Source organism: Rhinoraja longicauda, chromosome 4 (assembly GCF_053455715.1).
Source record: "Rhinoraja longicauda isolate Sanriku21f chromosome 4, sRhiLon1.1, whole genome shotgun sequence".
NCBI lineage: Eukaryota > Metazoa > Chordata > Chondrichthyes > Rajiformes > Arhynchobatidae > Rhinoraja > Rhinoraja longicauda.
Window position 1 is genome coordinate 43,880,179 of NC_135956.1, and position 24,376 is coordinate 43,904,554.

The 24,376-nt window shown below is 41.2% G+C and overlaps 1 protein-coding gene across 1 annotated transcript in view; it reads left to right on the forward strand.

The window, feature by feature from the left end:
• nudcd1 (NudC domain containing 1) overlaps positions 1-24,376 on the forward strand; it is a 109,463-nt gene that overhangs the window by 23,857 nt on the left and 61,230 nt on the right. Inside the window, exons 2-5 of the mRNA XM_078398612.1 lie at positions 5,862-6,016; positions 16,334-16,519; positions 19,971-20,151; positions 22,710-22,889. Of these exons, the coding sequence (XP_078254738.1) occupies positions 5,862-6,016; positions 16,334-16,519; positions 19,971-20,151; positions 22,710-22,889 (702 nt within the window). The remainder of the gene's footprint in view (positions 1-5,861; positions 6,017-16,333; positions 16,520-19,970; positions 20,152-22,709; positions 22,890-24,376) is intronic.

The following is a 24,376-nucleotide window of genomic DNA, read 5'->3' on the forward strand; positions in this document are numbered from 1 at the left end:
CTTCCTGTCTGTAGGCAAATTCCTCCCCATCCTGGATCAGTCCAATCAGGGTTGTGTCATGCGCAAACTTGAGAAACTTGACAGAGGAGTCTGTGGAGGTGCAGTCGTTGGTGTCGAGAGAGTAAAGGAGAGGGGAGAGTACGCAGCCTTTCAGTGCTCCTATGCTGAGGATCTGATGGTCTGAGATGTGTTTTCCCAGCCTCACATGCTGCTTCCTGTCTGTCAGGAAGTTGATGATCCACTGACAGAGGGGTTCAGGCACAGTCAACAGGGAGAGTTTGGAGTGTAGTAGCTCTGGCACAATGGTGTTAAATGCAGAGCTAAAGTCCACAACCAAAATCCTTGCATAGGTCCCCTTGTGGTCCCGGTGCTGGAGGATGAAGTGCAGGTCTAGGTTGACTGTGTCGTCCACCGATCTATTGGCCCGGTATGTAAACTGCAGGGGGTCCAGCAGGGAGTTTGTGATGTTTTTCAGCTGGGCCAGCACAATTCTTTCAAAGGTCATCATGACTAGAGGTCATTGCGACAGGCCTATAGTCATTAAGAACAGTGATCCTTGTCTTTTTCGGTACAGGGACAATAGTGGAGACTTTGAAGCAGGCGGTGACAGTACAGGTTTGCAGGGACTGGTTGAAAATGTCTGTGTAGACTGGTGCCAGTTGTTTGGCACAGAGCTTGAGAGTAGAGGGGGAAACATTGTCTGGTCATGGAGATTTCCGGCTTTTCTGTCTCCTGAATAGCTTCTCCACCTCCTCAATTTCTATTGTTGGAGAACAAGCTTGTCTCTATTGTTTGATTCATCTGCACTTTCCCCTGTGCATGTCTACATTAGGTTTCCCATTGTGGCCACCACTTGTTGGGCCGACTGCTGTCTGCTGCTTTCCTTTCTTGCATGTTAAGTGTTCAAACTAATCCCAGATTCCATTCAAATCCACTACTTATTAAAGAGGGCCAACCTTTTGAAGGAGGTTGTTTGGGAATTTAAGACATCCTGAGTGACATTTAGGATGATTTCCTAATATGGCGTACAGGTCATTGGTTCTGCTTATGCATTTTTGATTTGTCGTTTGGGTATTTAAATAATTTTAATATTGTTTGTTGATATCTTTCCTACTCACTCAATTCTGATACTCTGTTGCATCAATGTTGAATTTGAACTAATCAAGTACATATCTGACAAATATGCCATTTAAAATAAAGCATGAATCATATTTGCTGCTGGGTGCTGCATAGGTTTGCAGTATCCAATCTGAATGCAATGGCTGTTACTGTTGTCTGGTTTTTGGAAGGGACAGCAAAAGCTTCTGCATGTTGGAAGCATTGGTATTATTCTCACTCCAGTAATTCAATCAGTGTCGCCAAGATTGCAGGGGATTTTGTTCAGCCAGAAGGGCAAGCATGTCACAAACAAACTGCTTGAGGTGGCAGTGGCAATCTTTCTCTTAAACCCAGCATCTCTACTAAATAACTCCGAAGCACCAAGTCACCTTGAGGCAAACAATGCATTTAATAGAAAGGCCATCTTAATAAAACAATTCACAAAAGATTTACTGTAGGTTGAGAGCAGAAAATGATAGTTGTGCCTGATAAATAATATTTGCAGTCTGCATTTGAAAAAAAAGATAGCTTTGTTCTTTGCAATATTTTAAGCCTACCTTTTGCTAACAGTTCCTAGCTGGGTTGGTATGTTTTATTAAAATTAACAATCAATATCATTTATTTTTTGGTGTTTTTATATCTTATGCAATGGTACTTTATATTATATACTTTGTATTTTAGCATTTCATACAGCGGTAGAAAAGTGTTCTTGCTTTTTATCTTGCAAGAACAAAATTAATTGTAGTTTAATCCTTGGAGTGGCCACTCCATTTGCACAAAGCTTTAGGCATTTCATATTACAGCTTTTAAGTCTTAGCTCTGTTATAATTAGTGCATATTACTGCAATAATTACTATTCAGTAACATGATGTCTGCATTAAAATTGATTTGAAATAACTTGAGGAAGTTTCACTTCATGTTGATCAAAAATATGAAAACATAGAACATATAGATCAGTATAGCACAAGGAACTGGCCTTTTGGCTCACAATGTCTGTGCCGAACATGCATGCAAGTGATTCATACCCTTCATTTCTTACATATCCATGTGCCTATCTAAAAGCCTCTTAAACTCCACTACCGTATCTGCATTCACTGTCACCCCAGGCACCAACTAGTTTCTGTCAATTCTATGCCTCTCATCATTTTATATACTGCTATCCGGTCTCCTCTTAGCCTCTGCTCCAGAGAAAACAGTCCAAATTTGACCTGCATCTCGTTTTAGCTAATACCACCTGTAGATGGGCTATTGCACGCTAGCCAATCGTAGTGCTTGTTAGTAGTAGTCCCGCCTAGTATGTGCTTTATAATATTAAGAACTCGCCTACGTCAGGCAGTAGATGTAGCAGCTCGGAGCTGTAATGTACTGCAGGTCCTATGATGTAAGTGCTTCAATAAAATGATGCGTTGTATCTATAAAAAAAAATTTTTTTTTAAATCTTAGCGTGGACTTAAGCACTTTATTACACCACCATTGATGGGGTCTATAGGAGGCACAGACTCAAAAACTTCCAAAGTATATGGTGGAGAGCATGCTGACTGGGGGGCCTTTGAACATTCAGGGCCTGATTCGGAAAGTCAAATGCTCAAGAATGAAGGAGTTTGCAGAAAGTGGTGGACATTACTCATTCGATCACATGTACTGACTTCCTCACCATCAAAGAGTTCTACAGGAAGCATTAGAAACAGAAACATAGAAAATAGGTACAGGAATTGGCCATTCAGCCCTTCAATTAAGCACCGCCATTCAATATGATCATGGCTGTTCATCGAAAATCAGTACCCCGTTCCTGCTTTCTCCCCATACCCGTTGATTCTGTTAGCCCTATGAGCAATATCTAACTCTCTGTGGAAAATATCCAGTATATTGGACTCCACTGCCTCTGTGGCAGAGAATTCCACAGATTCACAACTCTGGGTAAAAAAGATTTTCCTCATCTCAGTCCTAAATGGCTTACCCCTTATTCTTAAACTGTGACCCGTGTTCAGGACTCCCCCAACATCGGGAACATTTTTCCTGCATCTACCCTGTCCAATCCCTTAAGAATTTCTATGTTTCAATAAGATCCCCTCTCATCCTATATTCCAGTGAATATAAGCATAGTCGACCCATTTTTTCATCATATGTCCATAGATCCCGGGTGTAGAAATTACAGCTGTGTTTATACATAGTCCCCGCATTTCAGGGCACCATAATGTTTGGGACACATGGCTTCACAGGTATTTTGTAATTGCTCAGATGTGTTTAATTGCCTCCTTAATGCCGGTATAAGAGAGCTCTCAGCACCTTGTCTTTCCTCCAGTCTTTCCATCACCTTTGGAAACCTTTATTGCTGTTTATCAACATGAGGATCAAAGTTGTGCCAATGAAAGTCAAAGAAGCCATTAGGCGTGCCAAAATCAACTGTTTGGAACATCATTAAGAAGAAAAAGAACACTGGTGAGCTTACTAATCGCAAAGGGACTGGCAGGCCAAGGAAGACTTCCACAGCTGATGACAGAAGAATTCTCCCTATAATCAAGAAAAATCCCCAAACACCTGTCCACCAGACCTGAAACACTCTTCAGGAGTCAGGTGTGGATTTGTCAATGACCACTGTCTGCAGAAGACTTCATGAACAAAAATACAGAGGGTACACTTCAAGATGCAAACCACAGGTTAGCCGCAAAAATAGGATGGCCAGGTTACAGTTTGACTGATCAAAATTAGCTAATTTTTATGGACACTCCCCTTCAAAACAGATATGGGAAATGAATACAAGGTGTTAGGTAAAAGGTTAAATTCAGGACCAGACGTGATCTCCGGATTACTCCTAGTGAGGGTAGGAACAAGTTACATGCTAGTGAGGATAGGAGCAAGAAGAAAGGACAGATGAATGTATGGCTGAGGAGTTGTTGCAGGTGGCAGGGATTCAGAATTTTGGATAATTGTGATTTCTTCTGGGGCAGAAGTGAACTATAGGTGAGCCAATATCTTGACAGGAAGATTTGCTAGTGCAAGTTATTAAACTAGATTGGTAGGCGAAGCAGGATCCATGCAAGAATGAGACAGGTGAGAGGCTGGAAGTCAGTATGGAAGGTGATGGAAGAAAGTTCAGTGGACAGGATAGGGAGGAGTGCAGCAGTGAGCAAGAAAGGACTATTGGATTAGTTGTATTTGTATTTATTTTAATACGAGCCTGATGGGTAAAGCAGAGGAACTCTGGGTATGGATATGTATGTGTGAGTGGGACGTTGTAGACATTATGGAAACCTAGCCAAGAGCGGGACAGGACTGGCTGCTTAATGTTCCGGGGTACAGGTGCTACATGCGTTATTAAAGTGGAGGGTAAAAGAGGAGAAGGTGTTGTGTTATTGATTAAGGAGAATGTCACGGCAGTAGTCCAAGGTGACATTACTGATGGTTCATCCAGTGAAGCTATATGGGTGAAACTGAGAAATTTAAAAAGGATGATCACCTTGCAGGGAATGTACTCCAAATAGTCAACAGGAATTAGAACAAATATGCCAGGAGATTGCAGGCAGCACAGGCACGTGAATTTTCCGTGTTTCCGCGGATTTCCACGTTTTAAAAATCAATTTCCCGCGCTTTTTGCATGGTTTCCGCGTTTTTCATTTTGCCAAATAAACGAAGAAATCGGATCGATTTAAAAAAAACAAACAATGTATAGACTGTAATGAACACTAGGGTTCCGCTAGAGGTCGCTAGGAGTTCCGCGAGAAATCTCCCCCGCGCGCCCTGGAAGTCTCGCCGAAAATGTGGCACCTAGGCTGGGCAAGGCTGCCAATCTCGACCTCATCGGGACTTCCACGGCCAATCGGTGGGTTGAATTTGCAACCTGCGGCCGAGGCTCTGGAACTCCAGCCCAGCTGGAGCCAGCAAATCTATCCCTATAGCCGACTTCCTTAGCCTGTTGGATAAACAAACAAAGCAAAGCTCTGGAACCAAGAGTGCCAGAAAATCAGTGGTAGAACTGTAATGAGTAAATATTAAATTTAAGTGCAAGATTATATAACTAAATTAATTAAGACAGGGTTAAAATATAAAACACAGCAGAAAAGCCAATTACCACCTTTTTGGGCTGATTATAAATTAATCTGCGAATTTACTGAAGACGGTGGGCCCACTAATTAAATTTCTGAATTGGGCAAGGCCAACTTGGTATTAGACAAGAACGTGCTGTAGTTGATTGGAGTAAGTCGTTTGCAGATAAAGGAACATCCGGAAAGTGGGATGCTTTTAAAAATGTGATGACAAAATAATGTTTCTTGCACAGAAGCCTGCGGTTCCACACTACCAGGTTCAGGAAAGGCTTCTTACAGCTTTCTTACAGCTACTTCAAGTTCGTGAAGTGACTTGCACAACCCCAATAATACTGCCTTGGCAACAAAATACAAAGGATCACAGCCTGCATTACCATGGTCTTGTTTTTTAATTGTGTTTTGAACTAATGTCCTATGTTTTGCACATTCTTTTTCTTTTCAGTCTTGCAGAATATACGTGCAATTTATGTATAATTTATGTTTATGTATGTGCCTGTGATGCTGCTGTACAAAATATTTTAATTATACCTATATCTCTTCGTACGTGTATATGACAACAAACTTGACTTGACGTTCTTTTATTTTCATTGCATTCTGTTGAACTGAATTGTTTTGATTTGGCTTTGGTCAGAATTCCACTTAGCAGCTGATTAGAAACAAAATCTTTTATGAAATTGAGTTATCAGTTATTCTGATCATTCCTTTGATTATTTTTTTTAGCTGTAGCTGAGGTGAAACTGCGGGAGGATCAGTATACTCTGGACCATATGCGTATCTATGGCATGTACAATTATTTGCACTGTGATAGGTGGTATCAAGACAGTGTCTATTATGTTGATCAACATGAGAGAGTAATGCACCTGGCTGTCACTTTGGTAAGTCCATCTTTTGTTTGTTACTAATGTCTTGGAAGAATATTGTAAGGTTACGATGAGAAACTCAACCTCCAAGAAGGGCCTGTCTGATCAAATGCTATTTTTGTATAATGTAGACTAGATAGAATTTAATTTGATTGAAATTGAATTGTTGCAGTTAATTTATCTTAAAACAGTAATTTTCCTTCTTTGGGGTCCATTTTATTTTCTTTGTTAATGAAATGTCAAACAAGGCAAATTGTGATAGTTTGGGAAGGCACTTTGGTTGGCATGGACATATTGAGCTGAAGGGTCTGTTTATTGGGTTATAGAACCCTATGACTGAAGTCTTTACCTTTTGTTTAAGGGAAACGCCAACACACATTTTTAAAATCAAACTATCACAGTGCAGCTTTTCAGATAGCTTTACTAATCAAGTGGTGGCTAGATATTTTCTCCTTTTCATTCCTAGCTGTAACTAATGGGAGTAAATATGCCATCTTAAACCTACAAGACAACTGGATCATCATTGGAGAACTTTAATTTGGAAATCTGAACTCTCCTCAGACTGATCTCTCCTCTCTCTCCTCTCCCCTCTCCCTTATTCTTCGTTTCTTCTTATGTCCTTTCATACCCCAGATGTGTAGGATGTCTGAATGTCAGATGTCTGAAGAAGCGTCTCGACCCGAAACGTCACCCATTCCTTCTCTCCAGAGATGCTGCCTGACCCGCTGAGTTACTCCAGCATTCTGTGTCTACATTTCATACCCCAGAGATCATTCTGGTGGACCTTCATTCACTCACTCAGTGGCAAGTATCTATTTTTTTCAGATGAGGACAATACACAATATTCCAAGTCTCACCAAGGCTTTGAATAAATAGCAAGGCACGTTTGCCTTTATAATAAATAAAAAATGCTGACAAGCTTCAAGTCAGCCAGCATTTGCAGAAAGAGAAACAGAGATGAAACTATTTGTTTTTTGATTTCTAGCATTTGCAGTTTTTTAAATTTTCATCTTTACTGCTATATAACAGTATCACCTTAACTATTTGCTGGACGCGCAGGTCTGCTTTCAGGACTAGTCTAGAAGGGTCCCTTTATACATTATCACATTTCAATCTAATCTAGAGAACATTTTTTATATAATCCCTGAGATTGCACCCCTTGCTGTACTGCTAATATGTTAATATGTGTACGTAGATTAAAGATGCTAATGATAATTGTATTATTTATTAATTGTGTTAATTATCATTGGTTAAATGTGCCTCCAATTTCATGATTTATTCTGATATTGAATTCCAAACACTTTTTCTGCCATTTTTCTGTCAGAAAATGTATCAGATTATATAATAGCTTTCTGTATCCAAGTGACTGGCGTGTTAAGCTTGACGAATGTCCAAACATTCATTTTTTATTACAACATTACGTGCTATTGCACCATCTTTCTAACAGCACATTGTGATGTAGGGAATTTTAATTTTTTAACTTGTTGCTTATTTGATCCCATGTACCACCTTAAAATCTACTTTAATGTGGAACTTTAATGTGTACTTGAGTACTTGTAATGGATACTTGTCGAATAAGAAAATGAAAAGAATTTTCATCATCGGAGACTTCACCCTATTTCAGTGGAGGCAGTTTGATGAGCGAGATTGTTCCTCTGCCACATCTCTGAGCTCTTTCAAGTTCAAGCTACATCCAATGTGTCCTGGTGGTATTAATACCTTGCTACGCATTTCCAGAATTTTTAAAAAATCATTGTTGCATTGTTTACGGGAGATTGCTGAGTACAATTTGACTACTTTGGTTTCTACATTGTAATATTCACTTAGAAGTATACACTGATGAGCCAAAACATTATGACCACCTGCCTAATATGCTATTGGTCCTCCGTGTTCCGCCGAAACAGCGCCGACCCGCCGAGGCATGGACTCTGCAAGACCCCTGAAGGTGTCCTGTGGTACCTGGCACCAAAACATTAGCAGCAGATCCTTCAAGTCCTGTAAGTTGCGAGGTGGAGTCGCCATGGATTGGACATCGATCCAGCACACCCCACAGATGCTCAATCGGATTGTGATCTGAAGAATTTGGAGGCCAGGGCAACGTCGTGAACACTTCATCAGGTTCCTCAAACCATTCCCGAACAATGTGTGCAGTGTGGCAGGGTGCAATATCCTGCTGAAAGAGGCCACTGCCATCAGGGAATACCATTGCCATGAAGGGTGTACCTGGTCTGCAACAATGTTTAGGTAGTTGACACGTGTCAAATTGACATCCACATGAATGGCCGGACCCAGGGTTTCCCAGCAGAGCATTGCCCAGAGCATCACACTCCCTCCACCGTCTTGTCGTCTTCCCACAGTGCATCTTGGTGCCATCACTTCCCCAGGTAAACGGCGCATACGTACACGGCCATCCACGTGATCTAAAAGAAAACGGGACTCATCGGATCAGGCGACCTTCTTCCACTGCTCCAAGGTCCAGTTCCGAAGCTCGCGTGCCCAATGTAGGTGCTTTCAACGGTGGACAGGGGTCATCATGGGCACTCTGCGGCTACGCAACCCCATACGCAGCAGGGTGCGATGCACTGTGTATTGTGACACAGTCCTCCCGTGACCACCATTAAAATTTTCTGTGACTTGTGCCACAGTTGACCTTCTGTCAGTTTGGACTTGACGGGATAGCCTTCGTTGCCCTTATGCCTTGGGCACCCAACACCTTGTCGCCGGTTTGTGTTTTGTCCCTCCTCGGACCACTGTCGGTAGGTACTCACCACTGTTGACCAAGAGCACCCCACACGCCTTGCCGTTTCAGAGATGCTCTGACCCAGTCGTCTGGCCATAACAATTTGGCCCTTGTCAAAGTCGCTCAGGTCTTTACTCCTGCCCATTTCTCCTGCATCCAACACATCAACTTCAAGAACTGACTGTTCACTTGCTGCCTAATATATCCCACCCCTTGACAGGTGCTATCAATAGTCAATAGTCAATAGTCAATAGTCGTTTATTTGTTACATACACATAAATGTGTAGTAAAATGAAACATTACCCGCAGTTGAACAATAAGACCAATAAGATTACTCAATAAAAATGCAATAACACATACAATCACAACTAACACCAACAAAAAGAAACATCCATCACAGTGAGTCTCCTCCAGTCCCTCCTCACTGTGATGGAAGGCCAAAATGTCTTTTTCTCTTCCCTGCCGTCTTGTCCCGCGGTCAGGCTGTTGGATTTGCCACGTCGGGGCGGTCGGGGCTCCCGATATTGAAGCCCCCGCTGGGCGGTGAAAGGTCAACGGCCTATTTCAGGCCGCGCCAGATGGTGAAAGGTCCGCGGCGGGCCGACCCAAGCCCCGCGATTCGGGGCGGGCGGACACGTTGCCTCTGCCGCTGCCGGAGCTCCCGATGTCGGCCCCCACCCAGGGGCCTGCGGGCTTCCGACGTCCACGCGGCCCGCGCCGGAGCCTCCGGAGACGAGTCGCAGCCGTTCCCGCAGCATTCGCAGGCAGCCAGCGCCGCAGGTGGTGAGTCCGGGCCGCGGGCTCTGCGAACCAGAGACCCAGGTGGTCCCAGGTGCATGGCCGGTGGTAGGCCGCAACGGGAACGGAGACACGACACAGAACAAAGGTCACGTCTCCGTTCTGGAGAGAGAATGTTACAGTTACAGTTCCCGTTCCCTCCCACCCCCCCCCCCCCCCAAAACATAACATACAACACTACATCATATTAACACTACAATTGAGACAAAAACAACAAAAAACACAAAAGACAGACGGACTGCAGGCAAGCAGTGTTATTCACTTCACCTGCAGGCAATCAATGTTATTCACTTCACCTGTCAGTGGTAATAATGTTTTGGCTCATCGGTGTATATGAAGGTAGGGATCAATGCTGTCAACATTTATGCCAGGTCTGCCATCCTGATCTTTGGATCGGCCCTATTTAGCAAATGGTCAAAGTTTGTGCTGGCACATTGAAGGCAACATTTCATTAACAATGTCTGCAGTTGGCCGAGAGGGGGCTCCAGAAATATGGGAAGTATCTACAATCTCTCGGGTCTGTCCATGAAGTAAACCAACCTCTTCCCCCCCCCAATCCAGCCATCTAAATTTCACGCTGCCTCGGGGTTTAAACCAACATAAACAAGACCACTCTTACCTTGGTTATTCTCTCTTTTCCCATCTGTTGTCAGGCAGAAGGCACAGAAGCCTGAAACCACATACCACTAGATTCAAGAGCAGCTTCTTCCTCGCTGTTATCAGACTCTTGAATGGTACTCTCATATTCTTGGGATGAATACCAATCTTCCAATCTACCTTATTGTGACCTCTGCACTTTTTTAAATCTATGCTTTCTCTGCAGCTGTAACACAATTTAGTTTGGCATGAAGAATAAAGATTTTCACTATGTTTTAGTACACATGGCAATAATAAATCAATACCAATTCTAATATTAGGGAGTCGGGGAAAATAAATCTAGGTTGTGCTGAATGCCTTTCCCTAATGATTCCTGGGAATATCTAACATGTTTAAAGTAAAGCAGGCACATGCCAGATATCCATCTCACTACCATCCTCAACAAGGGAATGTTGAGGATGGTAATGACAACCTTGATTCTCTGATGGGTAAAAGAATACCTCACATGCAACTCACCCTCTCAGACACCACCACATGATGGTGACCATTTAGCCCATAATTTCCCTCCCCCTAACTACATTTAACACCCATGGAGGAGACTAAACTTTGTTTTATTTATCAAGTGCTTGTCTTGCACTGATTTCAGAACTCAAGGGTATTGAGTGAAAATGAAAGGTTTTCCTGAGCAGGGTAGAAAAGAAATCTCAGAATTTTAGGGCATTCAGGCTTTGCAATATTTGACTGATGAAAGTTTGAGTCTAAATTCAACATCCCATCACTTCTGTTGGTGGCAGATGGGAGGTTGAATATTGAATAGTCTATGGCCTTCCAGAGGAATGCAGGGGCATTCCTATGTGGCCTGATTAACATTGTTTTCTCAGCCAGTGTCATCAGCAAATGCTCACAATGGGCAGTGGTCATCTGGTTGCTGCACAGCAGATTGTTTCAATGTCTACCCAGTGTAATTACCCAACCTCAGATCAGACATTGTGGAAAGGCAAGTGTGGAACAACTGCAGAAAGTGTCAATTTCAAAAACGTTATATATTCATGAGAATGTATAAACATGGACAAAAGGCATTAGAGCTGAGTAATGCACTAAATGTTACTGGGAAAATTATTAGCCCAGTGCAGTTTGAAGGGCTTGAATAAATGGAGATGTTAAATACAATTGCAGCATTCATTGTATAATAAGTCTTAAAATGAAGAATAAAATAGCAAAAACTGGAGTCAAAGGACAGGAATTGGAGGCAAACAAAATTATCTTACAGTGAACATTTTTTTCAGTGCTTATTTACAAATCCCTATGTGGATCACTCTTATCCATCATTTAAACCACTCTACTTCAATAACCCTCTGATTTCTATTTACATCTTATTCTATTCTTTTGTTCATCCACAGTTTTAATCACTACACCGTTATGGCCACTTTCCATGGCAACATCATATGTTTTGGAATTTCCACTCATCTAATGTTGTACCTTTAAGATCTAACTCATTAACCACCTCTTAACAGGCTTGGTCATATGTCCTGGTGCTTCCTTGGATGGTGCTCCCCCTCTTCCACTCTTCACCTGAACTGTCGCCAATCCTATTAACTCTTTATTAACAGAAACATCAAAACCTGACATTAAATCACTGTCCTTTACATGGGTTTCGCCCCACTCTCTGCAGACCCCTTTGGTTGCAGAGGTTGTCAGGTGAGCCAATGGACAATGTATGTTACTTCTCCACAAACACCAAAATGTGATTGTAACCTAGGAAGAGGGGATTTGGATGGCACCTGAAAGGGACCTCGGCCAAATCAATGAGAAGTTCCCTACAGCAACTTGCTGGTGCCTCCCCCCCACTTTCACTGGGTGACCAAGACTAGGGATCAAGTGCAACCAGAGCTTGAAGAAGCTTCCCTTCCCCCTCCTTAAATATTAATTCAAGGCTGTCATCTCGCACGATAAATAGAGACATGGAACACAGACTTGATTTGGTAGCCTGTGGTTTGGGAACCAGCTTAAAAAACTATTAAACATGATTTTTCTACACGCAGTGTCCACCCAGTAATGGAAAGGATGATGTTGCCCGCTCTGGGGACCACTCCTCTCTGCCAGGTGGTGGGTAGATTGCCAAGGGAAGGAAATGGATTATCAAATTGCGCAGTAGATCCTTCTGGGACAGGCTGCTGAGCAGTATTTAATGAGCAATTTTAAAAGGCAGTTCGGTTGTGGTCACTCTACGCTCCCAAAACACTGTGACATCTAAGTTCATTGGGGTTCCAGAGGCTGCAGCTATTGTCTTGGGATTGTGCAGCTTACTCCTCCACCGTCCAGTCCCAGACTGCTGTAAAGTTGTGGTAAAAGACAGTTTCTTCACCCCACCTCTGCCCCAGAGAAGCGGAAATCATTGGCTGATGTAAATCATACTGAATACAGTAAAGCATACAGTTGCAAACCATCTGGGAGGATGCCTTATTATAGGTGTCTCTGCGTGGTAAATAGTTAGAGAATTGGTACGGGTATAACACAGTTGGGGCAGTTGTTCTGCTATCACTGTCACGGAGTGTGACTGCTCTGCTGCTGTCCGAATGTCACCATTGCCAAGGGTGGGTGTCCTAGCTTCCCATACACTGACCATGTACCTTTATTGATGGCAGGTTATCTGGTTGTCTTCACTAGTTCTGCCTTTACCACCATTGATAGATGGTGTGTTCTGCTGCTAACTATTTTAATGATGTTGCAATCTTGATCACTGCAAATAATAACTGATTTCTCAGTTTTCTTTTGCGTGTTACTAACATTTTGCCTGGTCTTGTTTTAGAATCAACATTTAAGGATGAAAACACTGTTGATGCAATAGCTAGTCCTTGAACTGTTTGAATTAAGAAAATGTGCATCAGATTTGCTGAAAAGATGTAAGCAGCTTTTGTATCTGTGAAAGTATGCATTACACTATATTTCTATGCCATCCCTTGCTTTTTTGGCATGCTTGTTGATACAATTATGTCTCATCAAATATCTGCTTTGACAAACCACATACATATGCTTTAGCATATGCAGAGCACTGGTGCATGACATTACTTGCTGTTACTTTAAAATGGGATTTGGTGCTATGCTTATTGAATCCCTTGAGTGACTGTTGACAGATAATAGCTGTTAATTTTGAGCATAGATATTAGGATAATGGTTTGCTACGGAATGAGCCATGTGCCGGGAATTGTGTTGAATTTCCCTTGACTATAAAATAATGTCATCGATTAACACTGTAACATGGGAAAGAGAATCAAGTAGAGGGTCTCAGAGATTTTGTGCAAAGAATATCAGACTGCATGAAGGCACTCACCTCAATTATATACTTTCACACAGGCCATTCCGTGCAATTAAATAAAAAAACATGGAATTCTTATTCCTTAGGGTGCACCATAACAGAACATTGCATTGAAAGCAGTATAACGTTGCAATGTTGAATAGTGACTTACAAAAATTCTCCAAAAAATATGAGTGATAAGAGATGAAACAAGAGATGAAAAGTGACGATTTTTCAATGCTGATGTTTTATTGCAGATGTAACTGCAGAATCTAATTCCTTTAGAAGTTAATGAGTGCTAATGGTTTAATCTATCTCTTTAATTTCCCTTTTATAATCCCATTTGGTTCTCCTGATCTATATTCTGATTTCTGTGGAAAATTAAAATCTGATTACTGTTGAAACTTTAGGATGCTTGTTTTAGATTTTACATATCTCAGTGGAATAAGTGAAACTAATTGAAGGGTCTTTTTATTTCATGTTTCATGTATTTTGTGTTTTTATGACTTGGCAGATCAATTTCTCTCCTGGAATAAATAAAGTTCTATCGTATCATATTATATCGTTGCCTGCTCAGAGATGTCATAGGCATTCTGTAGAGATCCCAGGATGCTGCCAGATTTAGTGCAAGAATGCATTTTTTAGCCTGTTAGAAGCAGTGGCCAGCTCTCGGCCAGGTGATCCTTTTCCTCTGTAGGTAAATTACAGCCAATGTAAATACTTAAGAGGGCTTCCACCTCTGTTCTGGCTGAGTAGACTGATTCATTAAATAACTCCTTGCTCAGTGTTCATTTCCATCCTATAAATTACACCAAGCTGGCAAACACAGCCAACCCAACGGTTTTGTTTATTTTGAAGCTTCTACAAGGTTGCTGTAATTATTATTTTGTGAATTCCTTTGCTCACCTCTTGTTGTTTCATCAGACTCCCTTGTGGGATTTTGCGATGTTCTCCTGCCACCATTGATTTCTTATTCCAAGAGTAGGGAGCAGCTACTCGATTTGTTTTGTTTGAGATGTTTTGGTGCATTTCTGTTCTGGGAACAACAAACCAGTAACTAGAATCTAAGTGAGTTGTGGAAAGCTCATAGCAGCAACTGATTTACTAGAACTAAAGACGGTGTTACTGCAGTTCTTACACCTTGCGAGTTGAACATGTCAGCTGTGGTGGCTGACCAGCGTTTAGTTTAAGAGACACTACTACTATGAGTGTAGTGTTTAGAGAAATACAGCGCGGAAACAGGCCCTTTGCCCACCGAATCCACGCCGTCCAACGATCCCCGCAAACTAACACTATCCTACACACACACTAGGGATCATTTACAACTTTTATCAACCTATAAACCTGTACGTCTTTGGAGTGTGGGAGGAAACAGGAGCACCCAGAGAAAACCAACACAGGTCATGGGGAGAACGTATAAATTCTGATATTGTTTTAAAATCTTATAGGTGGGGCATATTACATTGATCATTTATTTGTGAGAGGAGAATGGCAAAGCTCTGAGTGCTTGACTGGGTGTACAGAATTCTCAGTTCATTACCTGTCCTGCAGCAGATTTTATACTGATTTGGAAGGTACAGAGACAGCTAATATAGAGCCACAAGCTGCTTTGATGTCAAGGGCAGTCACTCCCCTTTTGTCTTTGAAGATGCTCTTGTCCATGTTTGGGCCAAGACTATGATTGGATGTGTGGCTGAGTGGACCAGTGGAAACCCAAGCTTAAGCACTTAAGGAGATTGGTTACTAAGTGCCACGATGGCACTGTCAACAATACCATCCATCACTGATGATTGAGTGTAAATAGATGTGCTTCGGAGCATCCAACTGGGTTTGTGCTCTGTAATCTTTGTCTCACTCATTGACTACACTCAGGTAATACTTCGGGCATTAATGGTTGTGAAGTTACTGTGGGGTTGTGGTCGAAGATCAGTCTTGAACTTTGTAAGAAAGCTAACCTGAAATATTCTTTATTGAATAACTGAGATGTCTCATTTAAAGTTTAACAATTTTCTCCACTTTCCCCACATAATTTCATTAATAGAGTGGATGCGGCATTTGTCCAGAGCTTCTCCAATTAACCAGCAATATCTGCCTGAGAAGCCTGATTATTGTGCATATATGGTTCACCCAGCTCCCTCATGCATTCCATGTTGGCTCCCACGTAGGACTGTGGCTCTGATTATGTTCTTCCTGAGAACTTTTCATGTGACTTGACATTTCACTTTTCCAGACATTATTCTTACCATTGACACCTGATAGTCCATCATTAATGGCAGCTACCTTATCCACAATTCACTGAATGAGATGTATGAACCAGTGCTGCTTTCCATGCCAGGCACATTGCACTTTTACAGTTTGTTCTGAGTTTGGATGGAATGAAACAGGAGAAGGGAATGGCTATATAATTTTTCTTAGTGTCTGGGTGATTATTCCTTAATGTCTTGGTACTCCAAAGACAAATCAGGATTGACTACAGCCAGAGTTATGCCAAATATATCAAATCCTATCGATAAGTAATCTCCATCACAGGAGACTATTCATGCCTTGTGTCTGACTCTGCACTTGATAGAGATTGATTGCTATGCAAACTCAGCTGCTCCATCATTGTTTATTTTTTCATATGACTGAATGATAGAAGATAAGCTCGCTAGGCTATGTTTTAGTTTTGTCCTGTAGTGCTTATTTCCCTGTATGATGATTACATGCTCTTAAATTATAGGTTTAAATTACTGGCTGCAGTTGTTGTATTTGTAATTGCCTTAGAGCTACAATTTCTAAAGTCTGTTTAAGGCATATATATGAGGTAGGATCTTAATGTGTCTGTTACAAGTGTAGATATTTTCTAAAGATTCTAATTTTTTGAGTGATCCTTGACTTTAAAAAATGCTGTTTATATTCAAAGGATACAACAATAAGCAAGCCCAGGGAGGTATTCCGGCTCTCAGCAGATATTAAATCTTGTGATACCCTGGTCTGTGCTTCGATCCATTTTACATCACCTACATGGGTAGCCTTATCTGATGGAACAGGAAAACTGTACCTCCTCAGAACGAACAACCGTGGACCAAATAACACTGACAAGTGGGAGGTAAACTAAGTTTATTTAATCAGATGACCTATGAATACTTATTTATACATTTTTCCAGTCTGCATTATTGTTTGACAATTGTTTAAGTTTGTCTCAACTTTATTGCCATCCACACATGTATGGGGAGGTACAGGTACAATGAAAAATCTTGCCAGCAGCAGCAGCAGCATAGGCACATAGACACAAATACAAAAATAAATTAAACATAAATTACACATACTTTACACACAAAATTACAAAAGAAAGAAAACTGCAATAAAAAAGAACATTAATGCAAAAACATTACCAAAATACAAGTCTACAGAGTGCAATAGGTAGTCCATAGTATCCCTTGTCAAGGTCGAATGACAATTGTACATGATCCCACCACCTTAATCCTACCACCAGTCACATCTTTTCATCCCACCTCTTTTCGTAGAGCCCACTCCCTCTGCAACTCCTTGGTTCACTCATTCCATCCCACCCAAACCACCCCTCCCCAGGTACATTCTCCTTCAATCGCAGGTGTTGTAACACCCATCCCTCCACCTCCTCACTCGCATCCATCCAAACACCCTAGCAGCATTTCCAGTTGAGACAGTGCTTCACGTGCACCTCCTCCATTTACTGCATTTGATGCTCCCAATGTGGCCTCCTTTACATCAGTGAGACCAAGCTTAGACTGAGCGATTGTTTTGCTGAACATTTGCCCAAGGTTCTTCTAAATGTGTTGTAGTACCCTTCTGCAATTTATGCAAACCAGCATCTGCAGTTCCTTGTTTCTGCCTTTTAAACATCGATACAATACCTGCCTCAATTACCTTCCCTGGCAGCTTGTTCCATATACCCGCAACCTTCTTGTGTGAAAAGGTTACCCCTCAAGTTCCAATTAAATCTTTCCTCTCTCATCTTAAATCTTTGTCCCCTGATTCTCGATTCCTATACTCTGAAAAAATATTTTGTGTGTTTACCCTACATATTTCCCTCATATTTCCCTTATACACCTTTCTAAGATCATCTCTCATCCTCCTGCGCTCCAAGGAATAAAATCTTAGCCTGCCCAGCCTCCCCTTGTAGTTCATTTAAATCATATTAATGATTTGGACGAGGGAATTGAATGCAACATCTCTAAGTTTGCGGATGACACGAAGCTGGGTGGCAGTGTTAGCTGCGAGGAGGATGCTAGGAGGCTGCAGAGTGACTTGGATAGATTAGGCGAGTGGGCAAATGCATGGCAGATGCAATATAATGTGGATAAATGTGAGGTTATCCACTTTGGCGGCAAGAACAGGAAAGCAGAGTGTTACCTGAATGGTGACCGATTGGGAGAAGGGGAGATGCAACGTGACCTGGGTGTCATGGTGCACCAGTCATTGAAAGCAAGCATGCAGGTGCAGCAGGCAGTGAAGAAAGCGAATGGTATGTTGGCATTCATAGCAAGAGGATTTGAGTTTAGGAGCAGGGAGGTTCTGCTGCAGTTGTACAGGGCCTTGGTGAGACCGCACCTGGAGTATTGTGTGCAGTTTTGGTCTCCTAACCTGAGGAAAGACATTCTTGCCTTAGAGGGAGTACAGAGAAGGTTCACCAGATTGATCCCTGGGATGGCGGGACTTACATATGAGGAAAGACTAGATAGACTGGGCTTGTACTCGCTGGAATTTAGAAGACTGAGGGGGGATCTTATAGAAACATATAAAATTCTTAAGGGGTTGGAGAGGCTAGATGCGGGAAGATTGTTCCCGATGTTGGGGGAGTCCAGAACCAGGGGTCACAGCTTAAGGATAAGGGGGAAGTCTTTTAGGACCGAGATGAGAAAACATTTCTTCACACAGAGAGTGGTGAGTCTGTGGAATTCTCTGCCACAGAAGGTAGTTGAGGCCAGTTCATTGGCTATATTTAAGAGGGAGTTAGATGTGGCCCTTTTTGCTAAAGGGATCAGGGGGTATGGAGAGAAGGCAGGTACAGGCTACTGAGCTGAATGATCAGCCATGATCATATTGAATGGCGGTGCAGGCTCGAAGGGCCGAATGGCCTACTCCTGCACCTATTTTCTATGTTTCTATGTTTCATGCCTTCAAGACCTGGCAACATCCTCATAAATCATTTCCGCACTCTTTCCAGTTTAACAATGTCTTTCCTATAGCAGGGTGACCAAAACTGAACACAATACTCCAAATGTGGCTTAACCAATGTGTTGTGCAACTGTTGCATAACAGCCAAACTTCTATACTGTACACCCTGATTGATGTGGCCAATGTACCAAAAGCATTCTTAATCACCCTATCTACCTGTAAAGCCACTTCCAAAGAACTATATACCTGCACTCCTAGAACCCTTTGCTCGACAACACTCCCCAAGGCTCTACCATTCACTGTGAAGATTCTGCCCTGGTTTAATTTCCCAGAATGCAATTCCATACACTTAAAAGCATTACATTCCATTCCCCATCCCACTTGCCAAACTGATCAAGATCCTCGTGTAATTTTTGATAACTACCTTCATTATCTACGATACCACCCACTTTAGTGTCATCTGCAAACTTACTAGTTATTCTGAATCAGCTGATACCAAGCACACCACTAGTCATAGGGCTCAAGTCCGAAAAACAACCTTCCAACATCACCCTCTGCTTCCTTCTATGAAGCCAATTCTCTATCTAGTTGGCTAGCTCTCCCTGGATCCCATGCGATCTTATCTTCCAGAGCAGCCTAGCTTATGGTACCGTATCAAATACCTTGCTGAAGTCCAAGTAGACAACATCTATGGCTTTACCTTAATCAACTTATTTGATTACTTCCTCAAAAAAGTCAATCAGATTCGTAAGACGTGATCTCCCATGTACAAAACCATGCTGACCTTGCCCATCTCCATCTTGACTCCAGATGACCATTTGGTTTCGGAACAGACCTATTCTCTCTCTGGTTATTTATTATTTTAGTTTAAGTTTAGAGATACAGTGTGGAAGCAGATCGCTCGGCCCACCGAGTCCATGCCTACCATTGAGCACCCCTACACTAGTTCTATGTTATCTCACTTTCGCATCTTACACATTAGGGGCAATTTACAGAAGCCAATTAATCTACAAACCTACACATCTTTGGAACGTGGAGAAAATCGGAGCACCCGGTGAAAACCCACGGGCTACAAGGAGAACATGCAAACTCAACACAGACAGCACCCATTGTCAGGATCAAACCTGGGTCTCGGGCGCTGTGAGGCAACAACTCTATCGCTGCACCACTATATTGGAACTATTTTCAGCTGCCCATTATATTGGAACTATTTTCATATTGCATTATTTTTGTACCTTGAGAAGCTTATCTTTATCGGATCGAAATAAAGCAATGAAATGCCTTTTTTTTTAAAGTCTGAAAACAACTTGGAATAGCTCCATTCAAACAAATTTGTACTTTGGTGATGCATCATTTTTGAGAAGGTTTAAATCTAATCTGCTTTTTTTTTCTTCTTGCAGATAATGTTCCAACAAGATCTCGGGGAACCCTTTGTGATAATTCATAGTCATTCTTATGCTAAAGACCATACAAACTTAATAGATGTTGTTTTACTCAAGGCAGAGAAAGATGAAACTAATATCGAGGGAAGTGGATTTCACTCAACAATTGATTGGCTAACCATTTCTTGTGAGTTTAATGGTAAGTACAGCTAGTGATTGCAAAGATTACTTTTGAACACCTTATTGAATACAAATTTTAAAAGAAATCTTGACAGGAGTGAATAATGCTGAGAGGAAAAAACAATAAGACACACGGCAATATTAGGAATTCATGTCCAGAATCTCTTCCCCACTGCAATGAAAAATGATTGGTATTAGACTGCAAAATGCAACGGAATAAAATAATAAAATTCCTTTCATTATTTACAATGATACTTCCATATACAATTTCCACTGAAATTTGAATTTCTATTTCTCACTTCTGCTTGACAAATTTAGTACCTTGGTATTGATAATGTACAAAAGAGTTTATTGGGAATGATACATTTTTGCAATTAGTTTCAGATCAGGCAGATTTGATGAGCGGATGCATTATGCCCCAAAATCAAAACAAGAGTTGATTGCAGGTGAAACTATTGATTACGACATTTCCATTTGTTATCCCAGGGGTACATCCTTTTATCAAATTGACACTTTGTGTTGGATTTTATTTTCCGATGTTTATGTGCCACGAGCATCTGTTGCTGCAGATGTTAAGTGCCAATGTGCTGGGGGGGGTCCAGATCCAGGAGCCACTGCTGTTTAAGAATAAGGGGTAGGCCATTTAGAACTGAGATGAGGAAAACTTTTTTCACACAGAGAGTTGTGAATTTATGGAATTTTCTGCCTCAGAAGGCAGTGGAGGCTGATTCACTGGATGCATTCAAAAGAGTTAGATAGAGCTCTTAGGGCTAGTGGAATCAAGGGGCATGGGGAGAAGGCAGGAATGGGGTACTGATTGTGGATGATCAGCCATGATCACATTGAATGGCGGAAGGCCGAATGGCTTACTCCTGCACCTATTGTCCATGTATCCATGTATCTGAGTGTGCCGTTTTCACTTTGTATTTCTGATAGTTTCTGAAATTGCTACAACACTATTTGTGAATGTACTGCCCTCAGGCAAGGGAACACTCCGCTACCAGGAACTCTGCTGGTGATCAAATGGGTGAACCTGAAGGGATTTAGCTTGTGAGGAATCAGTTGTGATGGAAAATTTTGATTTGGTAATAGTTTCAAATAGTGTAAGCAACGGACATTCAAAGTGGTACATTAGAGCATAATCTAAATTTAAATTAGCAGATACTTTGAATAAAATGAAATCAAAGTTAAGAGTAATTGAAAACTCTTGTCGGGTGAAGTATGCCAAAACACAGTCAGCATTCTGAAATGGCTCATTATTCATAATGTAGTTTTCTTCCTCAATACGCATTTGGCATAAATTCTAGAAAGGTTGCACTATTTATGAGATAAATAGAGTTGGGGATGTGGAAGGTGTCAATTGCGGGAATTTTGAATTTTAGTGGTTGTAGGATTGGAAGAGATTACAGCAGTTGGGAGGATCAAGGCCATGCTGCAATTAAAACACAGAAGTAGAGTTTTGTAATCAAGGGTTTGGTGAGTCAGGAGCCAGCATAGATGAGCAAACCCAGGAGGGTTATGTGAATGAATTGGTTTTGTATGAAACAGCAGAGTTTGGATTGAGTAGAAAGAAAGTAGAAAGTAGAAAGACCCAAAACGTCACCCATTCCTTTTCTCTAGAGATGCTGTCTGTCCTGCTGAGTTACTCCAGCATTTTGTGTCTAGTTTGGATTGAGATTAACCTAATAGTAGGTGGTAGAAAGAAGTCTGCATAGAAGAGAAAATAGCAGATTTTGGGCTTAAGTAGATGTATTTGTGTATTTCAGATCCACATAGGTGAATGTATGTGTGAAATTAGTTTGAAAATATCAGCAAGTTGCTGTCCATAGGTGAAAAATTGTGAAAATATTCAGTGAACGGCGATAAGACAGAATAATCCTCCTCGGCAACAGAATACTACAGACGACCTCTTGCACCACCATGGACTTGTTTTTCAATTGTGCTTTTGCACTAATGTGTTTTTTTTTTCTTGCTGTCTTGGATAAATTATGTATAATTCATGTATGTTGTGTATGATGTTGCTGCAAGCAAGATATTCATTATAACTGTACCTCACTGTACTTGTGCACATGACAATGAATACTTGACATGAAAAATTATTCCTTTCATGGTCCATTTTATGCTGGTATCCTTGAACTTCGGGAAACAATATTTAACAGGTTTGGTGAGACCTTATCTCTGGCACTGACCAGTTTTGGTTTATTTTGAGAAAAGATATACTGGGGGGTAGCTTCACAAGATTGATTCCTTGGGTGTGAAGATTAAGGTTATTCAGCCAAAATTCTGGATTTTTAAAGGAAGCGAGTCATCTCATTGAAGTACAAAATTCAGAAGGTTCTTGGCAATGCCTTCAAGTCTGTGGAGACCATTCTAAAATCTATGGAATTCTGGAAAGTCTAAATCAATGGGTTTCTGCAGCACCTTTAAAAAAAATTGCATGGAGACTATTGGGACGTCGATTTTTTTTAGGTCTACTAATATCTCCAGTGGCGTTTTATTTCCAGTTATAACTGCCAAGTTTGAGCATATGGGGAAGATGGAACTACACACTGTGAAACAGTATTTTTGTGTTTGCAGAGAGTAGCAAATGTGAAGTATTGCGGCACAGAACTCTGAATGGAAGACTTGCTCCACACTATGCAGCTCTGGAACAGGATGGTACTGGCCTCATGATAGCTTCTGACAAACCTTTCATGTTCGTGCAGATTGATGGGAAGCCGGTGGAGGAACAGAAAATGGACACAAGCGAAAAGAAAGGTCAGATTTTGTGCCAGTGGGATTAGTTATTTCTCTCTTACTCTTTAGAAACATAGAAACATCGAAAATAGGTGCAGGAGTAGACCATTCGGCCACATGAGCCAGCACCGCCATTCAATATGATCATGGCTGATCATCCAAAATCAGTACCCAGTTCCTGCTTTCTCCCCTTATCCCTTGATTCCTTTGAAGCCAGATGTGCATTATTTAGAAAAAAATGAGAAGCTGGAAACAAATTGTGAAGCTGAAAACAAGTTGGTGATCAAATGGCTGCTGCTTTCTATTCACGCCATTAAAGCCGCTGACTGCCCTTGGATGCATTTGTTCCCAGCTGCTTCTGTTTATATTTACATTTGAGGTTTGCTGCACAGAATTGTATGGAGTATACTGTAGATGAGACAGATCAAGTGAGACAAATCAAGTGGGCCAAGCTTCACCACAATGGTGTTTATCTTTCATACATTTCTTCACCATTGAATAGATTATTTATTTATTTCTTCCTTCTACATACTGTAACAGTTCACTACATTCACTCCCTGTGGGAGCAAGTTCCACATTCTAAACAGTTTATGACTCAAGACATCTCTCCTGCATTTCACATTAAATTTATGGATTGCTATCTTGTATCCTGGATTTATTTGGCCCCTAGGTTTACAACTTTTAAAGTTTGATAAGAAGCTCCAAACCCATTACGCTTTTAATTGCTTTACATTGTCAGTGCAAAGCAAACATCTCTTGTAAATGAGGCTGCCATAAGAGTATTTCTAAACAGCAATTGTCACAATCAGAAATGCATCACTGAGGAAAGTTTACTGAGAATGAGTTGAGGAAGTATTTTTGTTTCGAAACTCTGTAATGAATTTCTGTTGCATGAAATTAATTTTCTTGCAAAGAAACATTCCAAGGGATGAATTGTGCTGCATCCCTCTGTCTTTCATGAAGCTGAAGGCTAAAAAGTATAAACTAATGGTGATGGGAGAAATAGTGTTGTTATGAAATGCCAGAGAGGTGTGTGCTTCAGGCATAGAACATCAGATTGGAATTTCACACTTCAGAGCACCCACTCATTCTCTAATCTTATATACGAAGAATGGTCCGTGAAGAAACCTGAGAGATTGTACTTTAGCGAGGAACATGTTTCAGTGGATGGCTGCAGTCTTTTGTCTTATGCTGAACCATTTTGCTTTATGATAATTCTCTCTACAGATTACCTGGGCTTAATTTAAATGGGCATGGAAAAGGCAGACATTGGATGGGTTTTCATGTAACTAATAGCTTTGGTGAAATGTATGGACGTGTTGAGAAACAATTGAAGGGAGTCATCTTCAAGATGTTTAATTCAATGGCTAAATATTGGCAGAATTCTGCCAATTAACTGTTAGAGAACATTTTTGTGGTTTGGATGCACATTGATGCTGTGCTTATTTTATGATGAAAAAAGCAGGTGGTTCTATATGGATCAAAGTATTTCGCATTTGAAAATTAAT